We start from the raw sequence: 25,870 nt of genomic DNA, 5'->3' as shown, positions 1-25,870 counted from the left end.
AGCCCCTAACTATTTAATTTGGTCCAAATTAGAATTATTGAAAATACACAATCACATATTTACCTTGCTTTTAAATGTAAAATTATCAAAAAGCCCTTCTTGACATATTTAGTTACAAAAATACCAAACATACAAATTTTCATTAAAACTCCATATTAATAAAATTATACTTTTAATTCTTATTCCAAAATAAATTTCCAATTTAATCCTAACACACAATTAATTTGATTAACCAATTTGCTAAATATTTTCCAATTAAAATTTAACACCATTAGCTAATTAAAATGTCATTTTTCTAAATAATTCTTTTATAAAATATTCCTTATAAATTCTTCCATAATTCTCAAATATAGAATTTAATTTATATACATTCATTTGGAGGAAAAATTTGAATAACCAAAAATATAATTTATTTCTTAAATAATTTACTTAATTAATTTCTTAAAAATCAAACTAATTGGGTATAGAAAATAACTCCTTTATTTGTCTAGCATTAAAATTTCTATTAAATCATTCCAAATTAAACTAAATAAAAAAAGGTAAAATTAATTTAAATAAAAATTTATTTATTAATTATTATTAATATAATCATATTATTAAAGGAAAAAAAAATTCGGATATTACAATGAGCGAGCATCTTTCAAGTCATCGAAGTTTACAAATAGACAAGAACTCCTTAATGCGCAAACTCCAACCAACCAACCATCCAAATACAAAAAATAGATAGAGTCTATAAACTTTATATTTACATTTGTCCTTAGATTATAAAGCTATCCTTAGAATAGAATTGTGTATTTTCAAGGTATATTGGCAATTCTAAGTAAATATAGATGTTTTCAGAGTACATGTCGACTCTTGGGTCGATTTAGATGAGCATCAAATATTAGAGGAATGACTTGAGTTACACAAGTAAAATTTTCAGTTGAACCAACTCTAGAATCTGTTTAGATGAGTCAAAGGAGTAAGGACAAGTCGTAGAACCAAATGAAGAATGGAGACAACATGACTTGCTATTATGAACCGGTTCCACGACCAGTTCAGGTGCTTAAAACGAGTCAGAACCGGTTGGAGAACCAGTTCATGCCGAGAAAAAGAATTTGTGAAGAAAATGACTAATTTTTCAGCATTGATGAGATTTTTTGTGATCGTAAAAGGATAGAATTAAAAAGTGATCTTCATCAACTTTGTAGAGTACTATCTAAGCTATAATTCTCGTGAAAGGTCCAACTTCATATTAGATTTCTAAGAATAAAAAAATTTAATCGAACTCAAATGTTGCTAAATTCGTTTCTATTTAAGTCAATCTCAGTGTTTGCGCCTTATCTAGATCTACAAAGGTCTGATTGAGGTGATTCATAAGCCTAAAATTTTATGCTCTTTAAAGGCTACAGCTTTTATAGATAACTCAAGTCCAAATTAAATTTCTATAATTACTAAAATAGCTTGCAATATAAAAAAAATTGACACATTTATGAGTTATATTTAGATTTTTTTATATTTCTCTATAAATACAACATTATAACTTAGAACTTAGGGGCTAGATTTTAATTTTGAAGGAGATGCATTCAGTTTGAGAGAGAGAGAAATAACACTTTTTAGAAAGAGAAAATGGAAATTGCTACAAGATTGAAGGGAGATTTCATAATTTCTTAGAGATTAAAGTAGTATTTTCTCTAACCTTCAATCTTAATTATGTTTCTTTAGTTATTTATTATGTTTATTATTTTATCTAGTATGGATAACTAATCTCTCTACTATAGTGGAGGATGTAGTTTAATAAATTTTTAATTAGATTTCAATCGATAATTCTCTTTAGTTCTTGATTTAATCTTTTTGTGCTTATTGTAAATATTATAATTAACCACTATAATATTTTTATTATAGAATTTGTATGAAGGACTGAAAAGAGAAGTATAGATCTAGATCTTGAAGATTAAACATAATAATTTTAGGTGAAAAAATATATCTAATAGACTATGATGCTTAAATTATTACTTAATGAGTTTAATTATATTTATTATCCTTGAAAATTGGAATATCTTAATTGAATACAATCTAATAACTTGAAAGAATATTAGAATATTTTAGAAATAATTGTATTTAAGAATTGAGAATTTAATTTGACTTTCATGATTACTGTCAATGGATGAAATTCAGATCTCTATGTTTTAACTATTAAAATCTAAACTTCTTCATTAATTGCTTTTATTATTTTAATTTTTAATATTTACAATTGATTTCTTTTAGTTTACACAAGTTCTAACAAATACCAATTAAGTTGTCCATGTGGGATCAATCTTGATTCATTAGTCTATACTGCAAATATTTGTATCCTTGTAGATGAAGATTTTAGCAATCAATAGTCGAGCAATTCTCAACCTTAATTTATAATACGTTCAAAGCTCTCGAGTATTTGCTTAACATTTAATTATATATGTAAATGCAATCAAATTTTTAAAACTTTTTAGTTACTTTTCAATGTTATATTTGTTGCATCTTGTTCCTTAACTTACATTTCACACTATCGCCTTTAGCTTACAGTATATATAGCTCCTAGCTTTATTCCTTAAGTTTATTTTTGCATTCTCAATTTATTAATTACATGCTTATAGCTCAAGTTCACATCCTTAGCTTATATTTGCATGCTAACAACTCATATTTACATCCTTAGCTTATTATTAATTTAATTTCTGTTTCATTAATTAGCTATGTCTATTAATTTAGTAAAAGTGCATCAGTTTAGCTAAGAACCTAAAGTGATTTATGTCTATTTATTACCTGCATAATTATTTAGATTATTAGTAAAATAGTTCTATCTTTTAATGTACGATTAATTATTGAGCGTGTTAGAGGCTGATTACCTTAAATAATTGTTATGGATGTCAAAAATATAATAAAGTCAAAAAGAATAAATTTAGATTCTAAAAATATAATCTAATTTTATATTTGTATTTTAAATAATCATAAGAAGAAACAAAAAAAATATTATTTATGTCAATAATATAAAAATCAACATTCTATAAGCATATTATAGACTTTTACAATTCTTAATAAATGTTTTATACTCATAAAAAGAATAATATTAGTGGTTCTATAAAGTATCAATTGGAAAGTGTGAGATTGTTAGGACCATTCGATTGATCATATTAACTAACACCATCATAATCAAAGGGTCCAGTTACACTGGATTTCGACACGTAAAACGTTGATTTTGGCCTAATTATAAGCTCCGTGTCCTGTTTTTGTGTCACTTTTGCATGGCAAAGCTCCTTTTGATTACAGCAATCTCACTGAAAACGTGGCACTAGTACATAAAACAACGTGCCGTAATGGTTCGTACGTGGCACTCGTATGTGACGTGTTCAGTTTCGGAAGAAAAGAAAATCTAACTCTATGTATTAAAAGAATTATCTTTTTCTATATCCCACACATACAACAAGTCTTTATATTTTAAAATATTTTTAAACATAATAGTATAATAATAACTAACGATATTAATTTACATTAGTTAATTGTAACTAAAATGTATTAGTAAAATGGAGCAAATAGTAAAATAAAAAATCAAAAGTAATGCTAAATGAATTAAGCCAATAAAAGTGTCACCTTAAAATTATTTTTAGAAGAGCAATTTCTTTTAATTTTTCTTTAATTTTAAGTAATTAATAACAATAATAATATAGCAAACTATTTTCCAATTCTTTAAGCATGCATTAAGTTCAGTTGTTGGTTTAATATTTTTATTTACCTTGCCCAAAAAATTCATTTTTCGAATCTAATTCTAGGGTGGAAAAGCTATTGATTTAATGAGGTCTATTTGGACATTAGATAATACTATTAGAGTTATTTAGAAAAAAGATAAGTTTTTAAATTTATTTTTTATATCTATTTTTAATAAAAATTAATATATAAAAATTTAAAAATATTTTATTATCAAATTTAATTTGTAAGATTCAGAATATAATAATTTTGCTCGATAATATAATCTAATAGCTTTTATCAGAATGACATAGATGAGATGGATTTAAACATTAAATAACAACACTAGAGTTATTTAGTTAGAGGTTCACATGACAAAATGATAGAGAAGTTAAAGCTACACCTATTTTTATTAAAATCAAATTATGAAATAAGGGATAGATAAAAGATAATTTATTAATTTATAATATATAGAATAGCTTTTTTTTATTTTTTAAAATTATCCTATCGTTTTAAGAGATAAATACACTAAAAAATGACTTTTAAAAATTTGCGAATTTATAAATATGGTGAAAAATGATGATAAATATAATAAATTTTTTTAAAAAAATCGAATAATTTTGAAAGATTTTTATGCATTTTTTTATGAAAATATATAATATATATATATATATATATATTTGTTTATTTTATATTTTAATCTTAATAAAAATAGTTGTGATTTTAATCTCAACTAATGACTGATAAAATAAATATGAATTTTTTTATAAATTATAAAATTTTAACAGTAAATATTGATTTTATTAACAAATTATTATTATATATATCTTTTAATGTGTATAATTATTAAAATAAATTTAAAATAAAATAATAATATTAAAATTTTGATAGTTATTTATTTTACTACTAAATTAAAATAATATACATATAATAATTATATTATATTAAAAATTTCATTAATGGAATATTTGTTACTAGATCTAGTATAAATTTGAGTCAAATGAATTTACTGAAAAATAGAATATAAAGGAAGCATATAAATTAATAAGACTACAAATTCTTTTTCATAAATAACTTTTTTTTAGTAGAGGGAAGGTTGTGAATTTAATTTAGCATCCAATATTGTAGACTGATTCAATAAAAAAAATACTAAAGATATTATGTGGTCCCCACCATAGGTGTCTAGTACAGAGAACAGCCAAAGATGGACAACCGGACAGGCGTCTTTGACAGGCTCATACTCCCATTTCACACAATCCTCCACGTGGCACTCCACCGCCTACTTTATTTTTATTAATATTGTTATTTGCTTTCATGCCCCTGGGTTTTGCTCTATACACCTTACCGTGACGCCGAGTAGTTACGGACCGTATTGTTGCATTGCCATCTGTATTATTGACTCTTGACTTCTACTAATAATACTCTCTTTGATTCTCTTCTCTTTTTATTTGTTTCTGTGATTTTAGTCAAAGTTTATGTTCTTCGACTTTTATATTTTGTTGCCTTTTCAATTCTTTTGTTATTTAAAAAAAATAAAAGTATTAAAAAGAAAGCATAATGGAATAAAGCATAAAATTTTGATTAAAGCATACACAATGCTAATGATTAGCACTTATAAAATCTTGAATCCGACCTATAACGGGTGGATAAATCGGATCCAAATACTTAAACAAAATAATTAAAATTGTAAAATACAATTACTAATTAAATTTTAAATTCTATCAATTATTATCAGAATTTTAAAATAAATTATATTTTAATTTACTTTTAGAAATATTTTTTATGATAATCTTATAAATTATCTCATACAATAAAAAAAATAATGTGATAAATTAATTTGTGATTTTTCTATTCAATAAAGAAAATCGACTTACCATGTAATATTTTTAATATAATATTTATACAAATTATATTGAAAAATAATTTAAATATAAATATAAATTTAAAATTCTTTAAGAATTAAATAACAATGTTAAAAAATATAAATTCGAAATTTAATTGATAACTACATTATATAATTATTCTATAAAAAAAATTAGAGAATATAAATAAAAGATTCCAATAATATAATTTTATTCCTAGGATCGATAATTGAAGATCAATTTTCTTCATAAATAAATAAAGGAGTTACTATAAAATTCAGTTTTAAATAATTGGATTTATTGAGGAGGAAGCAAATAAAATGAATATATATTTCCATAATATAAACACATGTAAATTAAGTGCTTTAAGGCATCATCCTTAGAAAGTTCATAATTAATTCTTATACTACAAGATTACAAGTCACATGATTTCTTTGAGCTTACTATAGAAAATAACAAAACTAAATAATTTGTGCACTACCTCATGATTTTGATGAGCTGTCTTAGTTTGGAGCATTATTGTCTCTGCCATTTTCTCAAACCTTATAATACCAAATTAACCGCATTTTCTCTACTCACAAAAATCTAAAAGGAAATAAATTAAAGTTACCAATAGTTTTTATTTTTTATATTCAACTATTTTTAAAATAAATAAAAAGTATTATGTGGCTTTTTTTTGACAATTTTAATTATATATTTTTAAATTTAAACGAAAAAATTTAAATTCATAAAAATTTGATTATATTTATTTCAATCAGTGTAATCATTATATTGTACATCTTTTTATAATATAAATATCAATTTTTTAAAATTTAGAAATCATATAAAAATATTAAAATTATTAATTATACAATCATACATAAGTAATAATAATAATAATAATAATAATAATAATAATAATAATAATGAGTTGATTAAAATATAAATTTTTTAATTTTATGATTAGATTATTTTAACAATAAAATATTTATTTTTATCAAAATCTATAACTACATATTTTTTATTTTAAAAAATAAAATTATATATTTAAAATTAATAAAAATTTTAAAACTATATCATATTTTTTATTTATTTTTTAATAAAAATAATACTTTTTAAAATAAAAACACCGTAGACATCTGTAAACGAATTCTAGCAGAATTAAAAGCGATCAGGTGCTATAAAAGGAATAACAGGAAAAGTGAAGGAGTGAATGGCAAATACAATAAAAATAATAACTAATAAAATCAATGAAATTCACAACACATTTCTTGCTGTGATGGCTTAGAGCCCCACTCCTTGGACACGGCTGTTGGCTGTATTTGCCTTTTAAGTTCTCATTTAAATATTAAATCTAGAAAAAATAAAATAAAAAACAAAGTGAATTTTGTCTTCTTTTTTCAACAATAAAACAAACAAAGCCTAACTACTAGTAATAATGGTCTATGCAATGCTTTTTCTTTTTTATTAATTGAATTCTACCACGTAATTGACTATTATTATATACTATTTTGTCATGCTATATTATTTTTTAAAATATATTGACAATTTATAATAAAATATTTGACATTTATAAAGTCCTTATTTCACTGTTGCATTATACTTTGATTTTAGTTTTGCTTCTATTTTATAATTTACATAAATTATATTTCTTGATAAACAGAAAAATAGTAATAAAAGTTTTTAGCTCTATAATTCATACTAATATATTTATTTTTCTCCCAGTGAATTTCCTTTATTAATTTTCATAGTCCAGCCAAAAGTGAATTATTATTACTTCAGTGCTACAAACATAAATGATAAAACAAATGACATAATTATGACTAATAATTAAATCTTAAAGAAACTAAATTAAAGTTCTCCATTTTTATTAGTTAAATTTAGAGATTGGTACAATTGGACTTAGACCAAAAATTATCAAACTGAACTGCTTTAATATTGACAATAATTCGGGTTGATTACTTTTTCTAATTTTGTTTGAGTTGAATTTTCTCTTAAAATAATAGTTACTTCCATTTATTTTTAATATATTTTAGCTCATTTAAATCATCTTATATAGTTGTTTTTATAGAAATCATGACTTAGAAAATAAAAAGTACAAATTAATTGATAATAAAAATTAAGAATATTAGAATTAAAAAAATATAATCTCACTTGATTAGTAAAATTTTATATTTATATTCTTAAATTATATTAATTAAGTTCTTTTAATTTATATATTCTATTCTTAATGGTATTATAAACGGTAAATTAAATTTTTAATTTTAATTCAGTTTAGTTATAAAATATAAATACACTCTATAAAAGAAGTTTAAATTCTATAATGGAAATAATTAAGATTTTTAAAAGTAAAAATTAAAATATCATATAAAAAATTATGTAATAATAAAATATAAATTTAAAATATTTATATTTATTAATTAAAATATAATATTATAATTAAAAAACTACCGGTGAAATAAAAAAATAATAAGCAATAGCCAAAAATAATCTTTATAAAAAATAATAGAAAAACAAAAAAAAGGCAGCTATTGAAACCTCTTATACAATAGCCTTCGAAGTTTATTTATTAATAGAAAAATCTATTTGAATGATAGCTTCTAGTTTTTTCCCTCATAAAGTATAATTTTTTTAATCTAAGAGACTATCTAATAAAAGGTTTCCTTAGTGTATTATTGTGATATTTTTATATTATAAGTCTATTTTTAATTATAAATTAATATTATTTTAAATAATTTATTTATTTTATATATGTATGTATTAAATATAAATTATTAATATATTTATATATATTTATTAATTAATATTTATAAATTAATTTTATAATTAAATTCTATAGTTGTCAGATAGCACTAGTTAAATTTTAAAAATAAAAAAAAATATTAATAAATAGATAAAATATGTTTAATTAATAAATAATTAAATATTATATATAATTAACTAATTTAGTATATAATATATAAATTTATTATTAAAATTAAAATAATATAATATTTATAAATTTTACATTACCGTACATATATAATATTATATGATTTATAATAAAAATAATTATTTTTTATATATTATTATAAAATAAAAATTATCTGAATATAAATAAAAATATAATTTAAAAATGCTCTTATCACTTAGATTTTAATTTTATACAATTATTAATCTTTATTATTAATATAAATTTATCCAATAAACAAAAAAAAAAAACAACAACTTCTCTTTTTATCAAATGCTTTTAGTAACAACATAATCTTAGTTTCTTTGTATCAATAGAATATTAAAAGAAGAAAAATTAAGAATAATAATCCAACAAACATATATTAATCTAATGATCTTTCTCTAAATTGTTCCATAGTAAATAAACATCTCATTAATTTCTTCTCGAACAAAAAAAAAAAGGAAAATAAACAAACACCTTCATTCGCAACTATAAATCCAAAATATCAACTTCTTGAATTTAAAAACTATTATTTATTTATTATGCATATAAAAAAATTTAAAAAACTTAAGCCCAGCCCTTCAAATAAATAAATAAATTTCATTTTACTAATTTCAACATTTAAAAAATAAAAATGTTGAGAATCCATAAATCCTTACAGAACTCTTTGTGAAGATGCCTAATTTCATTGTCCCTCCCCATGAAATGAAAATGAAATGAAATTTGCTTGTAGTAATTAAGAATCAAGAAATACACATTACAGAAAAGCAAAAACCTCACACAGTTTTAAATCCATCCTTTACATTTTACCCTTCCAAAAACGACAACCAAAAACACCCCACCACCCACTCTCCCACCCTTTCCCCTTCATCAATTTAACAAAAAACCTCTGTAAATTTACTTATAAAAACACACATAAGAAAAAATAAAAAGGAAAAAAGAAAAAGAACAGACCCCATAGAGGAACTCAGCTAGCTTGCTGGCTGCCCTCTTCTCTTCTCTTCTCTTGCGCTCTTCCCAAAAAAAGAAGAAACAGAACCCTTTTGTATTATCTGCACCAGCAATCTGTCCGTCTCTGTGTGTAAAAAGAACTTGCATTGGTCAGTACCAGTGTGTACTTGCTTTTCAAGATGGGTAAAGAAAGAGAGAAAGAAAGAGGAGGAGGAGGAGGAGGAGACAAGAAAATGTTTATAGGAGTCGTAATGAACTGTGCAGCGGAGCTTAAGCTTCTTTTAACGGCTCTTTTAATTCTTTGTACTATTGCTACTCTTTTACAGTTTCTGCCATCTCGTTTCACCATCTCTACTTCTGATCTCCGTTTCTGCATTTCGAGAATCACAACCACCACAACCACCACCACCACCACCACCTCTATTGCCTTACCTTTGAATTCTTCCTCTGTTTCTCCTCAGTCTTCTCCTCCATCGTCTTTACAACAACCTGAAGAACAGCTCACTCCGAATGGTACCGTCAAAAGAGCCTTTTATCCACATGGCGCCGCGGCTTATAACTTTATCGCCATGGGTGCTTATAGAGGTGGGTTTGACACTTTTGCTATTGTAGGTCTCTCTTCAAAGCCTCTCCATCTTTACGCCAAACCCACTTACCAGTGCGAGTGGGTCCCGCATAAAAACTCCTCCTCTGGAGGCAGCGACCCCATCACCGCCGTTGCTTATAAGATCCTTCCAGATTGGGGTTACGGCCGTGTTTACACGGTTGTGGTGGTGAATTGCACCTTCGCACAACCCATTAACTCTGATAATTCAGGTGGCAAATTGTTCCTGCATGCTTCTACATCCGGCGGTGGTGATAGAGACTTCAACATTACGGATAGATTTGAGGTTTTGCAAGAGCCACCCGGTAATTTAAACATTAGTTTGTTCACTACAAAGCCGAAGTATGACTATTTGTATTGTGGGTCTTCTCTTTATGGAGGCTTAAGCCCACAAAGAGTAAGAGAATGGATGGCCTATCACGTGAGGCTATTCGGTGAAAGATCTCATTTTGTTATACATGATGCTGGTGGTGTTCATGAAGAGGTTTTAGAGGTTTTGAAGCCATGGATGGAATTGGGTTATGTTACATTGCAAGATATAAGAGACCAAGAACGGTTTGATGGGTATTATCATAATCAGTTTATGGTGGTGAATGACTGTTTGCACAGATATAAGTTTGTGGCCAAGTGGATCTTCTTCTTTGATGTTGATGAGTACATTTACATCCCTCCAAAGAACACTATAAAGTCTGTTCTTGATTCTCTCTCAGATTATAATCAATTCACTTTTGAGCAGATGCCCATGAGCAGCAAGCTCTGTCTCTCTGCTGATTATGGTAGATATTACAGGTAACAGTCCTTTTGCTTTCCTTTGATTCCTTTGACAACTGATTATCATACAAATTATAATACATGATTTTATTAATTAATTGTGAATTTTGCTTTGCTAAGTCTGAATTGTGAATATAATTAGGCATGCCAAACTTGTTAAAGCAGATTGAATTGTTTAAGATGTTAAATTTCCATTGCTTTTTGGTTTTGATAATTGGTTCTAATCAGTTTTGCTATTCTGCTATTTTGCTATTTTGGTGATATTGCTTGTTCTAACTTCATCAATGATTGAATTGTATCTCTCTTTGACATTTTTATCTCAACATGGGAATACATTGGAGGAGGATCCAATTGGAGGTTTACAACATTGTATGGTTGTTAAGTTTGAATGGGTGTGATATCATGCAAATTTGTAATTTTGTGGTGATTGATTGATTGGTATATTTTAAGGCTAATGTTGAATATATTAAATGGGAATGGACATAAGATCAATTGGTGTGTAGGTGTTTGGAATTATTCATCTATCTTGGTGTCGGTATGGTGAAACTTTCTCTTGAAGTGGGAGTGGGTTTGAAGTGTTTTAAAGTGATTGTCTATTCATGTGATTAGTACCTTTGTCAATTTTTTTTTTTCCATATATGCCATGCAAGTGTTTGATAGTCTTTTTTCAACAACTTCTGCTGTTCTCTACTTCAAGAGAGAAAGACAGAGAACCACATGGATTAATTTTAATGTTCATACTATGTTGATGCTTGTTCATCAATATGAAATTACATAAATCTTTATTCATACGTGAATGATTTGAATGGGAAATCTCAAGATTATTCTGATGTGGGGACCTTTACCTTTTAACTCAAAATATTATCTGGTTATGTCATCTATGTATATGGTAATCTTGATTCTGAGAATCACTTTCATGGTTTAGATGCTTGATGTTTTGTGGCCTACTTAAGACTTTCAAGATGGATTCTAAATGCTTGCTAGATTCAGGTTACTTGCAAATGATCTTTTGTTGTGGAAAATTTGCATTTTGGCTTGGCATTGAAATGAATCTTCTTCTTTCTCTTTTATACCATGTGATTCACAGGAAATGGGGGTTTGAGAAGCTTGTCTATAGAGATATCAAGAGGGGTATAAGGAGGGACCGCAAATACGCAATCCAGCCGCGCAATGTCTTCGCAACTGGGGTGCACATGTCGCAGAACCTAGCTGGGAAGACGAATCACAAGACAGAGAGCAAGATCAAATACTTCCATTATCACGGAACAATAGCGCAGCGGCGCGAACCGTGCCGGAACTTGCTCAATGTAACAGAAATCAACTTTGAAAACAACCCTTATGTTCTGGATACCACAATGCGCGACATTGCTTGGTCTGTGAAGAAATTCGAGCAGAAGATGATTGGTTCAAGGTTACAAAGCACACGGCAATGACAGAATAATATATATATATATATATATATATATATATATATATATTATATAGTTCTTTCATTTCTTGATAAATATGATAAATTCTTCTTGGTTTATTTAATTGATCTTTGAGTAGAACAGTGTTTCCCACCCTTTCTTCTTCTTTTTTGTATGATAATGTTTCTTTCATTTGAGTATAGAGATACAAGTGGTATATATGATATATCTATATGATATATTGATATATATGGGAGGTCTTGCATTCTTTTATTTCCTTCTTCATATATAATAATAAAATAAATATATAATAACATTATAATATATATGTGCATGTTTTCTTCAGTTTTATGTTCTATAAAGTAAGGGATTGTATTATCTGGTTGAAGTGTTGTCGGTGTATGGGACCCACCATTGCCTCCCACCAATGGGATGTAGCTATTATGGTGGGGATTCTTGCTGGCTGCCACACATTTATTTTTGTTTAAACTTTTGTTATTCTCCACATGATCTGGAGTATTATTATTATTATTATTTTTCTGAGTTTGTTAGGGCCTTGTGTTATAATATTCATATGACTATGATTTGAATTCTAACATTTAAGAGTGGCTCAACATATTGAAGGTTCTTTTTATCTGATATTTAATATTAAGGGTTAGTTTAATTAATTTAAAATGTACTAGATAACATCTTTTATGAGATTTTAGTTAAATTGAAAAAAGATTATTATTATTTTATTTAGGGGAAGTTTTGCTAATGGGAGAAAGGCATATTTTTCTTTTATAATTTATTAGGTGAATTAGGGCTAAAGTAACATGTAATATTTGTTCTAGGGAGGAACCACAGGCTGGTATTCTTTTTGACCTTTTTGACAATAATGTCAACAATAAAAAGCATGTGGGTGACATAAGATTGGACCCCTTCTAATTCTTACTTTTCTTTTTCTGTTTAATTTTCTTTCTTGTTACAAAAAGAATTGGTCACTTTGAGATTGTCCCATATTCTAACTAATCCAGGAGATAAAGCTAACTGGGGAAAAGCCAAACAAGGGGAAATCATTTGTAAATATGACTTGGGGCTAATTGGAGGTGAAAAACTCATAAATTTTCTTTATTTGCTTTTGTTCTTAACTAATCTTTCATTATTGAGATGCGACTATGTTATAATTAGTAAGAGATAGTCAAGATCAAATTTAATTGGTTCCATACTACACAATTGTAATATCTATTCAACTATTATTATTATTATTATTTTATTTAAAAAATTTAATAAAATGTGAGCTACATAATAATTTTAATATCTATTGAATTATTATTATTATTGTTAATTTTTTTATTTAAAAGAAGTTTAATGGCCGTGAGCTACACAACTTGCCGTACATGTAAAATCTTACACGACTCGATATAAAGGTGAAATCTCATGGAGTAAGATGGAAACTTTATCTCAAAACTTCTACCTCTCAAAAAATAAGTATTTTTATCATTTAAATTAAGTTTCGGTAATATTATTATTATTATTATTATTATTATTATTATTATTAAAGTTAAAGAAATACAATTATTGATAAAACACACAAAATAAACAACATAAAAATCCCGTGACACATGATTATATATATTTATAACATGTCCATGACCAAGAGTGTGATTCTTGAAATATATAACAAAAGAAAAAAAAAAAAAAGGATTCCCAAAATTTGAGGGAAATAAAATCAAAATAAATAAATAAATAAAATGGTGGGTGGGTGTGGACCGACCAGTTCACGTGCATGTGTATCAGAAAATTCACAACCAAAATTTAAATGTAATTTGGGAATTTATTAAAGTCTGCCGTTTTGATGTATGGGAGAAATTAATAAGAAGAAGAAGATTTTTAATATAGAGAATTCCAATATTTGCATTTATGAGGGAAAAGCAAAGAATGGACGGTGCAGAACTCTCCATACACAACTCTTCCAACTGTATATTATTCTCTGTTCCTTCTGCTCCAGCTATTTTGACACTGACCTTTTTTATTCCTTTTTCTTTTCCTGTTTCCTAATTAAAATATTCTTTTAGCACACCAAACTACCAATGAGTATATACTTTTTTTCTTAATTTTTTTATCTTATTATTTAAATAAAATTACATTTAAAATTATAAATACACCGCTCGTGAGCTATTTAAAATTTAATTTGATAGAAATTAATTTAAATTATTTATTAAATTTTATATAACAATTAAATTAAATTTAATATAAATAAAAACCGACTTTTCAATTTGTAAATTAGTTTATTTATATACTCCAAAAATATCTTGTAACTAAAGTTTTATATTAAATATATTATATAATGTACATGTACATATGTATGATAAATAGTAATTTATTTATTAAATAAACAATACATTTAATTATATTTCTTATGATTTTTGTGAGCTATGATTAGCTAAAACTCTTTGGCTTGACTCATTTTCCGCCTTAAATTTACACATAAACATGGCGCAATCTAGCCTTATTAGAGAAAAATAGTAGAACACAATTCATTAAATTTCTACCACATTGAAAGGGATAGTTTCATATTGATTGTAAAATTTTAATTTGTTGCATTTGAATCATTCAATTTTAGTTTTAGTTATAATTTAATCATATTGCCAATAAGAAATTAACATGTCATATTTTTTTATTAATTTTTTTACCATGTGTCAATGTTTTATTTGCAAAACTACTAAATTAAAGTAAAATTAAAATTAAAATTTTGTGGCTAAAATGAAACTAAATATATAGTTCAATAACCATTTATATTAGTATTCCCATATTCACATAACTATATCATCTGCTATCAAAATTCTCTATTATGTTTCCATTTGGTTATATTTTTAAATTTCTTTTGATACTAAATATAAATATATTATTTTAGTTTTAACGTGACTCACTCTTAGCCAACTTTAGATGATGTAATAGCTAAAATAGAATTATATTTTTAGAATTCACTAATCAGTGCATTATTTAAATAATTGTGATTTCACTTTATTTTTGAGATAAGTACATTTTACAAAACATGCGTAGCCCGTCATTCAAAATTGACTGAAATCTCTCTAAGTAACTCAATATATGATCAAAATAGTCAATTTGACATAATAAATTTTTAAAAATAAAAAATTGATAGCAAATAAGAACATAATATAAAATTTTAATATTAATCAGGATAGTTACTCTTTTTTCCATAGAAAAACTATCTCATTCAAAGAAAGAATATTTTGAAGAGCAAGCTCATTATAAAAACTTATTAGGAATATCTTCATTAGAAAAGAATCATTAATGAGATATAAGCAAATCATAATAATTTGTTAAGAAGAAAAACTTATCTTGACCATATTTTCTCTAAGTAAAATCATTCAACTCGATCATAGGCCTTACTCATATCAAGTTTAAAGCCAAAAAAACTCCTCCTATTCTTTATCATAGATTTTATGGAATGAAAAAAGCTAAAATGCAATGATAATACTATTAGCACTATGCCTACTATGAATGATAGCACTTTGAGACTTATTAATAAAATAAAAATAAAAAATTAATCTCAATTTATTAGCTAACACCTCAAGTTTCAGCTTATAGACCATATTGCAAAGACTAATAGGACATAAATCTTTAAGGGACTCAAGAAAATTTTACTTAGACATTGAAATAACAAAGATATGATTAATACTAACATATATCATTCTGAATTAAGAAAATTAAGAAGAACATCTTAAAACTCATTATCTACAGTATTGCCAAAACTTAATAACAAATAAAACATACATACCATTCGGACCAAGAGATTTGCAACTATATATTTATTTTAACATAGAGAGAACCTAATCACTAGTATAAGGAGATTGTAAAGAATGGATCATATTATCACTCAAATGATATGATATAGCTTCCATAACTATGGCAGAATTAAGGGAATTCGAACCTTGGAACAGCTCTGAAACATACTATAACCACCCTAGACATCTCTACCTTACCAACAACCCAATTACCATTTTGAGGTTGGCTATCTGAAGCCTTTATATAAAAGAACTTTGTATTTCTACCTCCCTCAATTAACCGCAAGGACTTATCTTTAACTCTATACCATCTTTTCATGCTTCATGCACTCATTAAGATCTTATGGTATCCTAATTTATTTATCTTTTCTATCCAAAGCGTCATTAGACGATTGAATCTATTCCAAATTGGTCATGCAGTCTCGAATCCTTTTATTAACATTTTCAAATATCTTGTAATTTCAATATGAGAGTGTAGTGGCACAATATTTCATTTTAGTATAAAGATCAAAATTTTCAAAATTATTATCCCTTTCCTATGTAGCCTACCTCTTCACATCTGTCAAATCCATATGGATTCAAACTTAAAAACCCTATGCCTCTTATCTCTTTGCACCAAGTCCAAATATCTTTTAAGCACAAGCTATCAATAATTTGAACATGTAAAATGAAGATTTCTAACTTTAGCATGAGGAAATAACATAACCTAATCATCATTTACTAGGAAGGTTCTGGTCTCTCCATCATATTAGCACTGCCCAAATGCTAATTATTGTAAGTAAAGTCTATTTATGTCATTAACATCTCAAATTCAGTGACCTTTATGAACTTGCTCATGTGATTAGAAACTTGAGAGATGTTTCTCTTCTTTTCAAATCCATACATCACCTCAATCAAGATTATCGAAGAATTCACTTACCACTCCTGGAAACATAAAGATCCTTTTACAAAGCCCATTTGTTATCCTTTATATCACTTTTAGCCTATCCATACAGCCATGTTCCATGCTATATACCATTAGTACCATTTATATCCTCTTTATTAACCTTGAAATTAATATGATGCTGAGAGAAATTCATAATTATCATATCCACATTGTTATCCTATAACAAAATCAAATCTCCTTACTAGTGCAATCAATAAAAAACAATAATGAAAAGGAAATCCAGATTTAATACTACTTAACTCGTTAAACTTTAGTTTTGAGTTTGTATTGAATACTATTAAAGGGCGTAAATCCTTCACCAACCAATAAAGCATGTGAATCGTTCATGGATTTCCTAGTATATGAAGGTTCCAACTTGAGAGTTTTATGGCTCATGACCGGAATGGATACTACTTCTACTAATTACAATTTTGCTTTTGCTCCTTTGCCAACCTTCTTGAGTCCTATCATCATCATCTAGCTAGAATTTGTCATGAACCCATAATGAGTTTACTTCACCATCCATTGTCATATCTTTCAACACTAACCTAGCCTAACGAGCCAACTGTTTCCATTTACTCCTCTTCCCTTTAACATTAACTTCTATAGTACTAGATCTGACATCATGTACATCAATTGATTTTATCACAGTGCCAACATCTACTATAGAGACTAGAGTGGTATTTGCAATTATATTGACACTGCTCTCACCATCTTGTTGGACTAATTTTACTGTAGGTCAATAAAAATTCATGTTGCTTACTCTTAATTTCATTAGTACAACAAGCTATACGAATCATTACATGTGTCTCCATATGCTGATTAATTGTCCTTTTTTAGCTCCACTAGTACCCTCCACTAGAATTTGGCTTCCATTTAAATCCTCAAAACCTAACCTAGTTGGTCCTTCTTCAAAATTCAACACTCTTTGCATTGAGCTATTAGACTTACCACTACCAACCCAACCTTACTTTTATACCTCTATCTATTCATCATCTTACTTTTAAAAGGAAAAAACCCTCAGTCTTGGACCAAATGGCTAGAATTCCAACTACCATCTTCAACCTTATTTTCCTTTAATTTGATCCATTAACTTACAATAATGGTAGCTTTCATATTTAAATGATAGCCATAATCATTCCCATCTTCCATTTAGTGTTAATGAACCATGAGTCAAAGGAACTATTACATCCACTAATACTCGGAGTCTGATACAATGACTCCAATGACTTAAATTGTCCTTATTAATATGAAGAACCTCACCAACCTTTGGAGTAATCTTTCTCATCAAATTTATGCCTCTTCTATTAAGTGGGAACTTGTAAAGCCTAATCTAAAAGTGCCATAAATCTAAAGACACATAAGAGGATTCTAGATCCATTTTCCCTCTATAAAAATTATTAGTTCCTTATCAAAATGCCAAGGATCTTATCTCAACACCTTATATTGATCCAATCTATGCTCATATTGATAAATAAACACATTTGAATCAACATCTTGCATTGTAAAATTATTTGGCAATCTCCATGCTCTAGCAAAGATCTATGCATCTAATGTATATTAAAAGGTTTTGAAGAAATTAATCAACCCATTAAACATAGTCTATAACCTAGCGAAGCTTGCTCCTAGTAATCCTCATTCAACCTTAGATCAACCATCACCTTCTTAACCTCAGATAGGTTAATCTTGCTCAATAGCTCATCTAGTTCTCGCTCCATTGACAAACATCAAAAGAAATCCTAACCCGACTATCAAGTTATGATATGATCCAACTAAGACATGAGAGAAACCCTAACCTAGAAGACAACTCCATGTTTCAGGAAAATCTAATATTCAAAAAAATCAATTGTTACCTTAATTTTTAAAGATTTATAATTAAAATACAACAGTTTGATTATTATTATTATCTTTTTAAAAAAATTATTTGAAGAAAATAATCATGGGTATGAAAGCGAGATAGCATGGCCTTACGGAACGACTCCCTGTATGGTCCCTATGGGGACATATCAACCTGTATTTTGTTATATATATATATATATATATATATATATAATTAGCTTCACATGCTAAATTCCTTTTAAGGTGAATTATTTATAATTTGTTTCTTGCTTGTGTTACCAGACAAACAGCAACATTACTGAAAATTTTACAAGTTTTTTCAATTAAAACAACAAAATGAAAACTCTTTTCATAATTAACTAATCTGATTTAAAATTTATAACTATGTTAACAAGAAACCCAAGTGCTATTAACCTAAATTTAAATAGTAATAGAAAAGTTTAAAACATAATATTTATTTTGATTCAAATTTAAAACATAATCATTTATTCCAACTATTATATTTTCTTTTAGTTACATTTGTGGGGAAACATTTAAGAACATCCAATAAAACAATTTTTTTTTTCTATATAATACTGCTAGCAAGCCAAATCGAAATTCAAAGGTCTCAAGCTCCACTTGTTAAATATTTTATTAAGCTCAATTTAATTATTGAAATAAGAGCTTTTAATTTTATTAATTTAAGTTCAATGCAAAGTTGGCTTGTATTTAAGTTTTTTTGTCGAAGTTATATTTCAACTCAATTTATTAAAATAAAAATAAAATAATATAATTCTTTTAATAACTACAAATTAAATAATTGAATATTTAAATTTAAAGTTAACGAATTTTAAAATCTCATTAAATTTTCCTCGTACATGAAAAAAAAAATAGAATAAACATCTCTTTTATTAGGGATAATGTCCTTTTCGTTCTTTTTCTTATCAATTCAAGATAAATAATAATTTTATATTTTTTTATTAAAAAATATCTAAATTTAATTTAGGACGTTTCGGCCAGAACCCTTACAGATGACAACTTCAAGAATTTTAACACATTTGCATATCCAAAATTTGAATTCGAGACTTTAATCTAACTAGAAAAGACCATTACTATCTTATCTAAATGTTTTTAGATTAATAATTTTATATTTTAAATGAGTTAATTTATGAGTTTTAAACGGATTATCTCATTATTTTTTAAGAATCATTTTATAAGTTCTGAAATAAATTAACTGCAAGTCAAATATTTTACAAGTTTGGTCTTAAAGGCATTCTTAACAGCATTTTTTAAATGTGAAACCTATTAAATTATTAATAATTAATTTTCTAGTTTAATTTATCTTGAAATACATGTACATTCTATAAATAATTTTTATTTTATTTTTAATTAAAATTTTATTAATAGAATAGAAAAAAATTAATAAAGGGAAAAAATATAATTTTAAAAAAAAATAAAAAATAAGAAAAATATTTAATAGTAATTTTTCTTGTCTAAATTTGAAGAGAAAAAATATGGCTTTTAAATTATTTTTTAAAAAATAATAAATTATAAAATTTAAATTTTTACATATATATTTTTATAATAAAAAATATAATTTTTGGCCGCTCTAAATAGCTGGTAAATGGTTACTCATTTACAAACCTTTTTATTATAAATATATAGGTATAGGGTCAATGCACATGAAGGCATGTGGAACAAAAAAGGAAAAAAAAATAGAAATAGCTTGCTTACAATTATTTGTGTGTTTGGTCCATCTGGGTCAGGTCTCATCAGGGGAAGGGGAAAAGGAAACAAATACTGTCTTTTTCTTTTATTTTAACAGATAAAGCTAACCAGCTATGTATAGCTTCACTAATTATTATTCTTTTTTTTTTTTTTTTTTTTGTGTGGTTAAAGGGTAATTAAGGCCAACCCCTGTTGTATTTGTTGCTGTTTCTAAGTTTGGGTCCTAGAAATTGATTATTTATGCACATAACTGTTACTATAGGTCCTTACAAAAGCTGATAGGTAGAATATTGTTTTCAAATTGAGTCAAGCCAATTATATCTGCTGTCCACTTTAGGTGTATTTTGCATAAGAAAATGGAGTCACAATAATATGGTACATAACTATACAAATATACAATAATTACATAAGACAGATGAGAATTAATATCATATAGTTTTCTGTTTGTAGACTCTTTGTGGGCCACCTCAATTTGCTTTTAAAATGAAAAGATTGTTTAGTTTTCAAAATGAAAGGTTTTAAGTTAGAGTCTTTTTGTTGATATTTAGGGATTGGTATCTCTCCCATATTATTAAGTTATTAATTTTTGAGGAATATTTCTCTCACATTGCTAAGTTAACAATGTTGAGGTACCTTCCAAGCCTATATAATAGAGGCATCACCTTGTTATTCAATTATCCAAAAAATAAGAGAAAAATATTAAAGAGTTAAACAATTATTATTTTTTTATTATAAACAGAGATTGAATAACAAGAAGAGAGATTGAAAGATAATGTAAAATAAACATAAAGAAAATGTTTTGATGTTGTTGTCTCTTAATGCACCAAGAAGAGAGATTGAATTGGTGTGTGGAAGGTTAAAGACAACCTAGCAGATTTTTTGACGAAGGCAGTTAACACTAATAAATTTATTTGGTGTCAATCCTCTAGTGGCCTGATAAAAGTATAAGCAGCATGGAAAGGCAAGGAAGAAAGAACGGTGTGAAGATTTGACTGATTCTCAATCAAATCTTCAAGTGGGAGATTGTTGATATTTAGGGATTTATATCTCTCCCACATTGTTAAGTTATTAATTTTTGAGGAGTATTTCTCCCACATTGCTAAGTTAACAATGTTGAGGTACCTTCCAAGCCTATATAATATATGCCTCACCTTATTATTCAATTATCCCAAAAATAAGAGAAAAATATTAGAGAGTTAAGCAATTATTATTCTCCTATTATAAAGAGAGAATTTTAATATTTTCTCCTTTATAAATAGAGAGTTTGTAACTCCTATTATTTTCTTATAGTAAAATTCTTCTATCCTTGCCAGTGGTTTTTTACCATAATTTGTTTAGGAGTTTTCCACGTAAATCTGTGTGTTCTATTGTGTATTTTGTATTACTTTATCTTTATTTTCTCAAATTATTAGCTGTGATTTTGCTCTATTAGGTTCATATTTTTCTACAATTGGTATCAGAGCTTGGTTGGCAAGAAATTTCTTAAAATTCGGTGGTTGCAGCTCAGTCTGATCTTTCACATCAGAAGAGGATTTTGAGGTTTCTTTGGTGCAAAAGAGCTTGTGTGGAGTAGTAAGAATACTTACAATTTAGGGAAGGTTCTGTCTAAGGAGATTGGTATTTAAGAGGTCCGCTTGTGACCCTCCAGTCTTTCCTGGAAACTTACCTAGTGAGTTGTGTTCATTACTGCGGTTCATTTTACAAGCTAAAAGGCACCGTTTGTGATAGAAGCAATGGCGGTAAAATTTGAGATTGAAAAGTTCAACGGGAGTAATTTCTCACTGTGAAAATTAAAGATAAAGGCTATATTGAGAAAAGATAATTGTCTTGCGGCTATCAGTGAACGACCGACAACACTCACAGATGATAATAAGTGGAACGAGATGGATGAGAATGCTATTGCAAACCTTCATCTGGCACTTGCAGATGGGACCTTGTCCAGTATAGAAGAAAAGAAAACGGCAAAGGAGATTTGAGACCACCTCACTAGACTGTACGAAGCCAAGTCATTACACAACAAAATTTTCCTTAAGAGGAAACTTTACACATTAAGAATGTCAGAATCTACTTCAGTGACAGAGCACCTTAATGTCTTGAATACTCTATTTTCTCAACTCACATCTTTGGGCTATAAAATAGAGTCACAAGAACGTGCAGAACTTCTACTCCAAAGTCTACCTGATTCGTATGATCAACTCATCATCAGTTTGACAAATAATATTGTTATCGAAATTCTAGTCTTTGATGATATAGCAGCCGCTATTCTTGAAGAAGAAAATCGGCGAAGGAACAAGGAAGACAAGCAGACAGGTTCACAACAGGTGGAAGCCTTGATGGTGATGAGAGGGAGATCAACAGAACGTGGTCCAAATGGGAGTCACAATCATGGTAGATCAAAATTAAAAAGTAAGAAGAATTATAAATGCTACCATTGTGGTAAGAAAGGTCACCTGAAGAGGGATTGTTGGAGTCTGAAGAATTCTAATCCTCAAAGAAATGTGGCATGCACTTCGGATGATGGAAATGTATTATGCTGTGAAGCAGCAATATCAACTGAGAGCAGGAAGAGATTTGCTGATGTATGGCTTCTTGACTCATGAGCAACTTATCACATAACCTCTCGAAGAGAATGGTTCCATCATTATGAACCTATCTTAGGAGGATCTGTGTATAGTTGTGAAGATAATGTCTTAAAAATCATAGGCATTGGAACTATCAGGTTGAAGATATATGACGGTACAGTCCGCACTATTCAAGGAGTGCGACATGTGGAAGGTCTGAAGAAGAATTTGTTATCTCTGGGACAACTGGATGATCTTAATTGCATTATCAAAGTTCAGAAAGGAATCATGAAGATTAGCCGAGGAGCGCTTGTAATTATGAAAGGAGAAAAAATTGCTGTTAATTTGTATATGTTTTTGGGAGAGACTCTGCATGAAGCAGAAGCATTTGTTGCTTCAAGTAGTTCAAGCGAGAGATTTGCAATGGTGTGGCATCAGTAGCTTGGACATATGTCTGAACAAGGCATGAAGGTTCTTGCTGAGAAAATCTACTTCCTAGTCTCACAAATGTGTCATTACCCTTTTGTGAGCATTGCATAACAAGCAAGCAGCATCGACTACAGTTCAATACATCCAATTCTAGAAGCAAGGATGTTCTAGAATTAGTTCACTCTGATGTATGGCAAGCACCAGTTTCATCACTAGGAGGAGCTAAGTACTTTGTGTCCTTCATCGATGATTACTCTAAGAGATGTTGGGTGTATCCTATCAAGAGCAAGGAAGATGTATTTCCAGTTTTCAAAACATACAAAGCACGGGTTGAACTTGATTCAGGCAATAAGATCAAGTGTTTGAGGACAGATAATGGAAGAGAATACACAGGTAATGAATTTAATAGCTTTTGCAAGCAAGAAGGCATCAAGAGACAGTTCACTACGGCATACACTCAACAAAATGGAGTGGCAGAGCAGATGAACAGAACTCTGTTAGAAAGAACTAGAGCATTATTGGGAGCTGCAGGCCTAAATAAGGTATTTCGGTCGAGGCGTTAACACTTTGTTATGTGATTAACCGCCTCCATCTACAAAGAATTGATCAAAAGACACCGATGGAGATGTGGACTGGGAAGCCAGTTGATTATTCAAACCTCCATATATTTGGAAGTCCTGTGTATGTGATGTATAATACCCAAGAAACTACAAAGCTGGATCCAAAATCCAGGAAGTGTTTGTTCTTGGGATATGCTGATGGTGTGAAGGGGTATCGCCTGTGGGATCCCACTGCCCACAAGGTTATAATCAGCAGGGATGTAATCTTCTTAGAAGATAAATTGAAGGGAGAAGATGATAGCACTTCAAAAGAAAATTCAAAGACTACAACTATACAGGTGGAAAGAAAGTCTACAGAAGAAGATTCTTCTGAAGCAGCACCAGAGCACGAAAAGAAAGAAACAGTCGAGTTTGAAGAGCCAGCCGAGTTTGAAGAGTCAGAACTTGGAAAGGAAAAACGTATAAAATTTACACCAACCTGGCAGAAAGATTATAATATAGGCAGCAATGTCGCATACTGTCTTCTAACTGAGGAAGGGGAGCCATCAACTCTTCAAGAAGCAATGAGTAGTTCAGATGTATCTCAGTGGATGGCAGCAATGCAAGAAGAGATGGAAGCTCTACATAAGAACAAGACTTGGGAGCTTGTGCCACTACCATAAGGAAGAAAGGCCATTGGCAACAAATGGGTCTTTAAGATCAAAAGAAATAGTGATGATCAAGTGGAGCGGTTTCGTGCAAAAATGGTGGTGAAAGGATATGCTCAGAAGGAGGGGATTAACTTCAACGAAATATTTTTCCTTGTGGTTCGATTAACAACTGTTCGAGTAGTCTTGGCGATGTGTGCTACATTTGACTTACATCTAGAGCAACTAGATGTGAAAACAGCTTTTCTTCATGGAGATCTTAAGGAAGAAATTTATATGCTCCAGCCAGAAAGTTTTGAAGAAAAAGGAAAGCGGAATTTGGTTTGCAGGTTGAACAAATCTTTATACGGTCTAAAGCAGGCGCCGAAGTGTTGGTATAAGAGATTTGATTCCTTCATCATGAGCCTTGGATACAACAGACTTAATGCAGACCCTTGTGTATATTTCAAGAGGTTTGGTAAAAGTGATTTTATTATCTTACTGTTGTATGTAGATGACATGTTGGTAGCAGGCCCCAACAAAGATCATATTGAAGAACTAAAGACACAGTTGGCTAGGGAATTTGAAATGAAGGACTTGGGACCAGCAAATAAGATTCTAGGGATGCAAATTCACCGAGACAGAAATAATAGGAAGATTTGGCTTTCTCAAAAAAATTATTTGAAGAAGGTCTTGCGACGCTTCAATATGCAAGATTGTAAGTCAATTTCTACCCCACTTCCTGTTAGTTTCAAATTATCCTCCAGTATGAGTCCTAGCAGTGAAGAAGGAAGGATGGAAGTGTCTCGAGTACCGTATGCATCAGTAGTGGGGAGTTTAATATTCACGATGATTTGTACACGACCATGCATTGCACATGGCGAATCCTGGCAAAGAGCATTGGAATACTGTAAAGAGGATTCTAAGATATGTTAAGGGAACCTCAGATGTTGCATTGTGTTATGGAGGATCAGACTTTATTATTAGAGGATATGTTGACTCAGATTATACAGGTGATCTTGATAAAAGTAAATCTACTACAGGGTATGTGTTCACACTTCATCGCTGAGTCGAGTCGGTATCAAACCGCAATTGTGGCGACATCAACAATGTAAGGAATATGTAGCAGCCTACACAAGCTAGTAAGGAAGCGATGGTTGAAAATGATGATGGAGGAACTCGGGCACGAACAAGAGCATATTCCTCTGCTCGATGCGCCTTCCATCTC

General features: G+C 28.4%; 1 protein-coding gene across 1 annotated transcript; it reads left to right on the top strand.

Annotated features, from left to right (window-relative positions):
• Positions 1-9,272: 9,272 nt before the first annotated feature.
• Positions 9,273-12,453, top strand: LOC8258884 (galactan beta-1,4-galactosyltransferase GALS3). The gene is made up of 2 exons (XM_002533949.4): positions 9,273-10,813; positions 11,883-12,453. Exons 1-2 carry the CDS (start codon positions 9,600-9,602, stop codon positions 12,226-12,228), a joined length of 1,560 nt encoding a protein of 519 aa, XP_002533995.2. The 5' UTR covers positions 9,273-9,599; the 3' UTR covers positions 12,229-12,453.
• The last annotated feature ends 13,417 nt before the right edge of the window (positions 12,454-25,870 follow it).

This window comes from Ricinus communis, chromosome 4 (assembly GCF_019578655.1).
Source record: "Ricinus communis isolate WT05 ecotype wild-type chromosome 4, ASM1957865v1, whole genome shotgun sequence".
Classification (NCBI taxonomy): Eukaryota; Viridiplantae; Streptophyta; class Magnoliopsida; order Malpighiales; family Euphorbiaceae; genus Ricinus; species Ricinus communis.
Note: the sequence above shows the minus strand (reverse complement) of the source record. Positions and strands in the feature narration are given on the sequence as shown.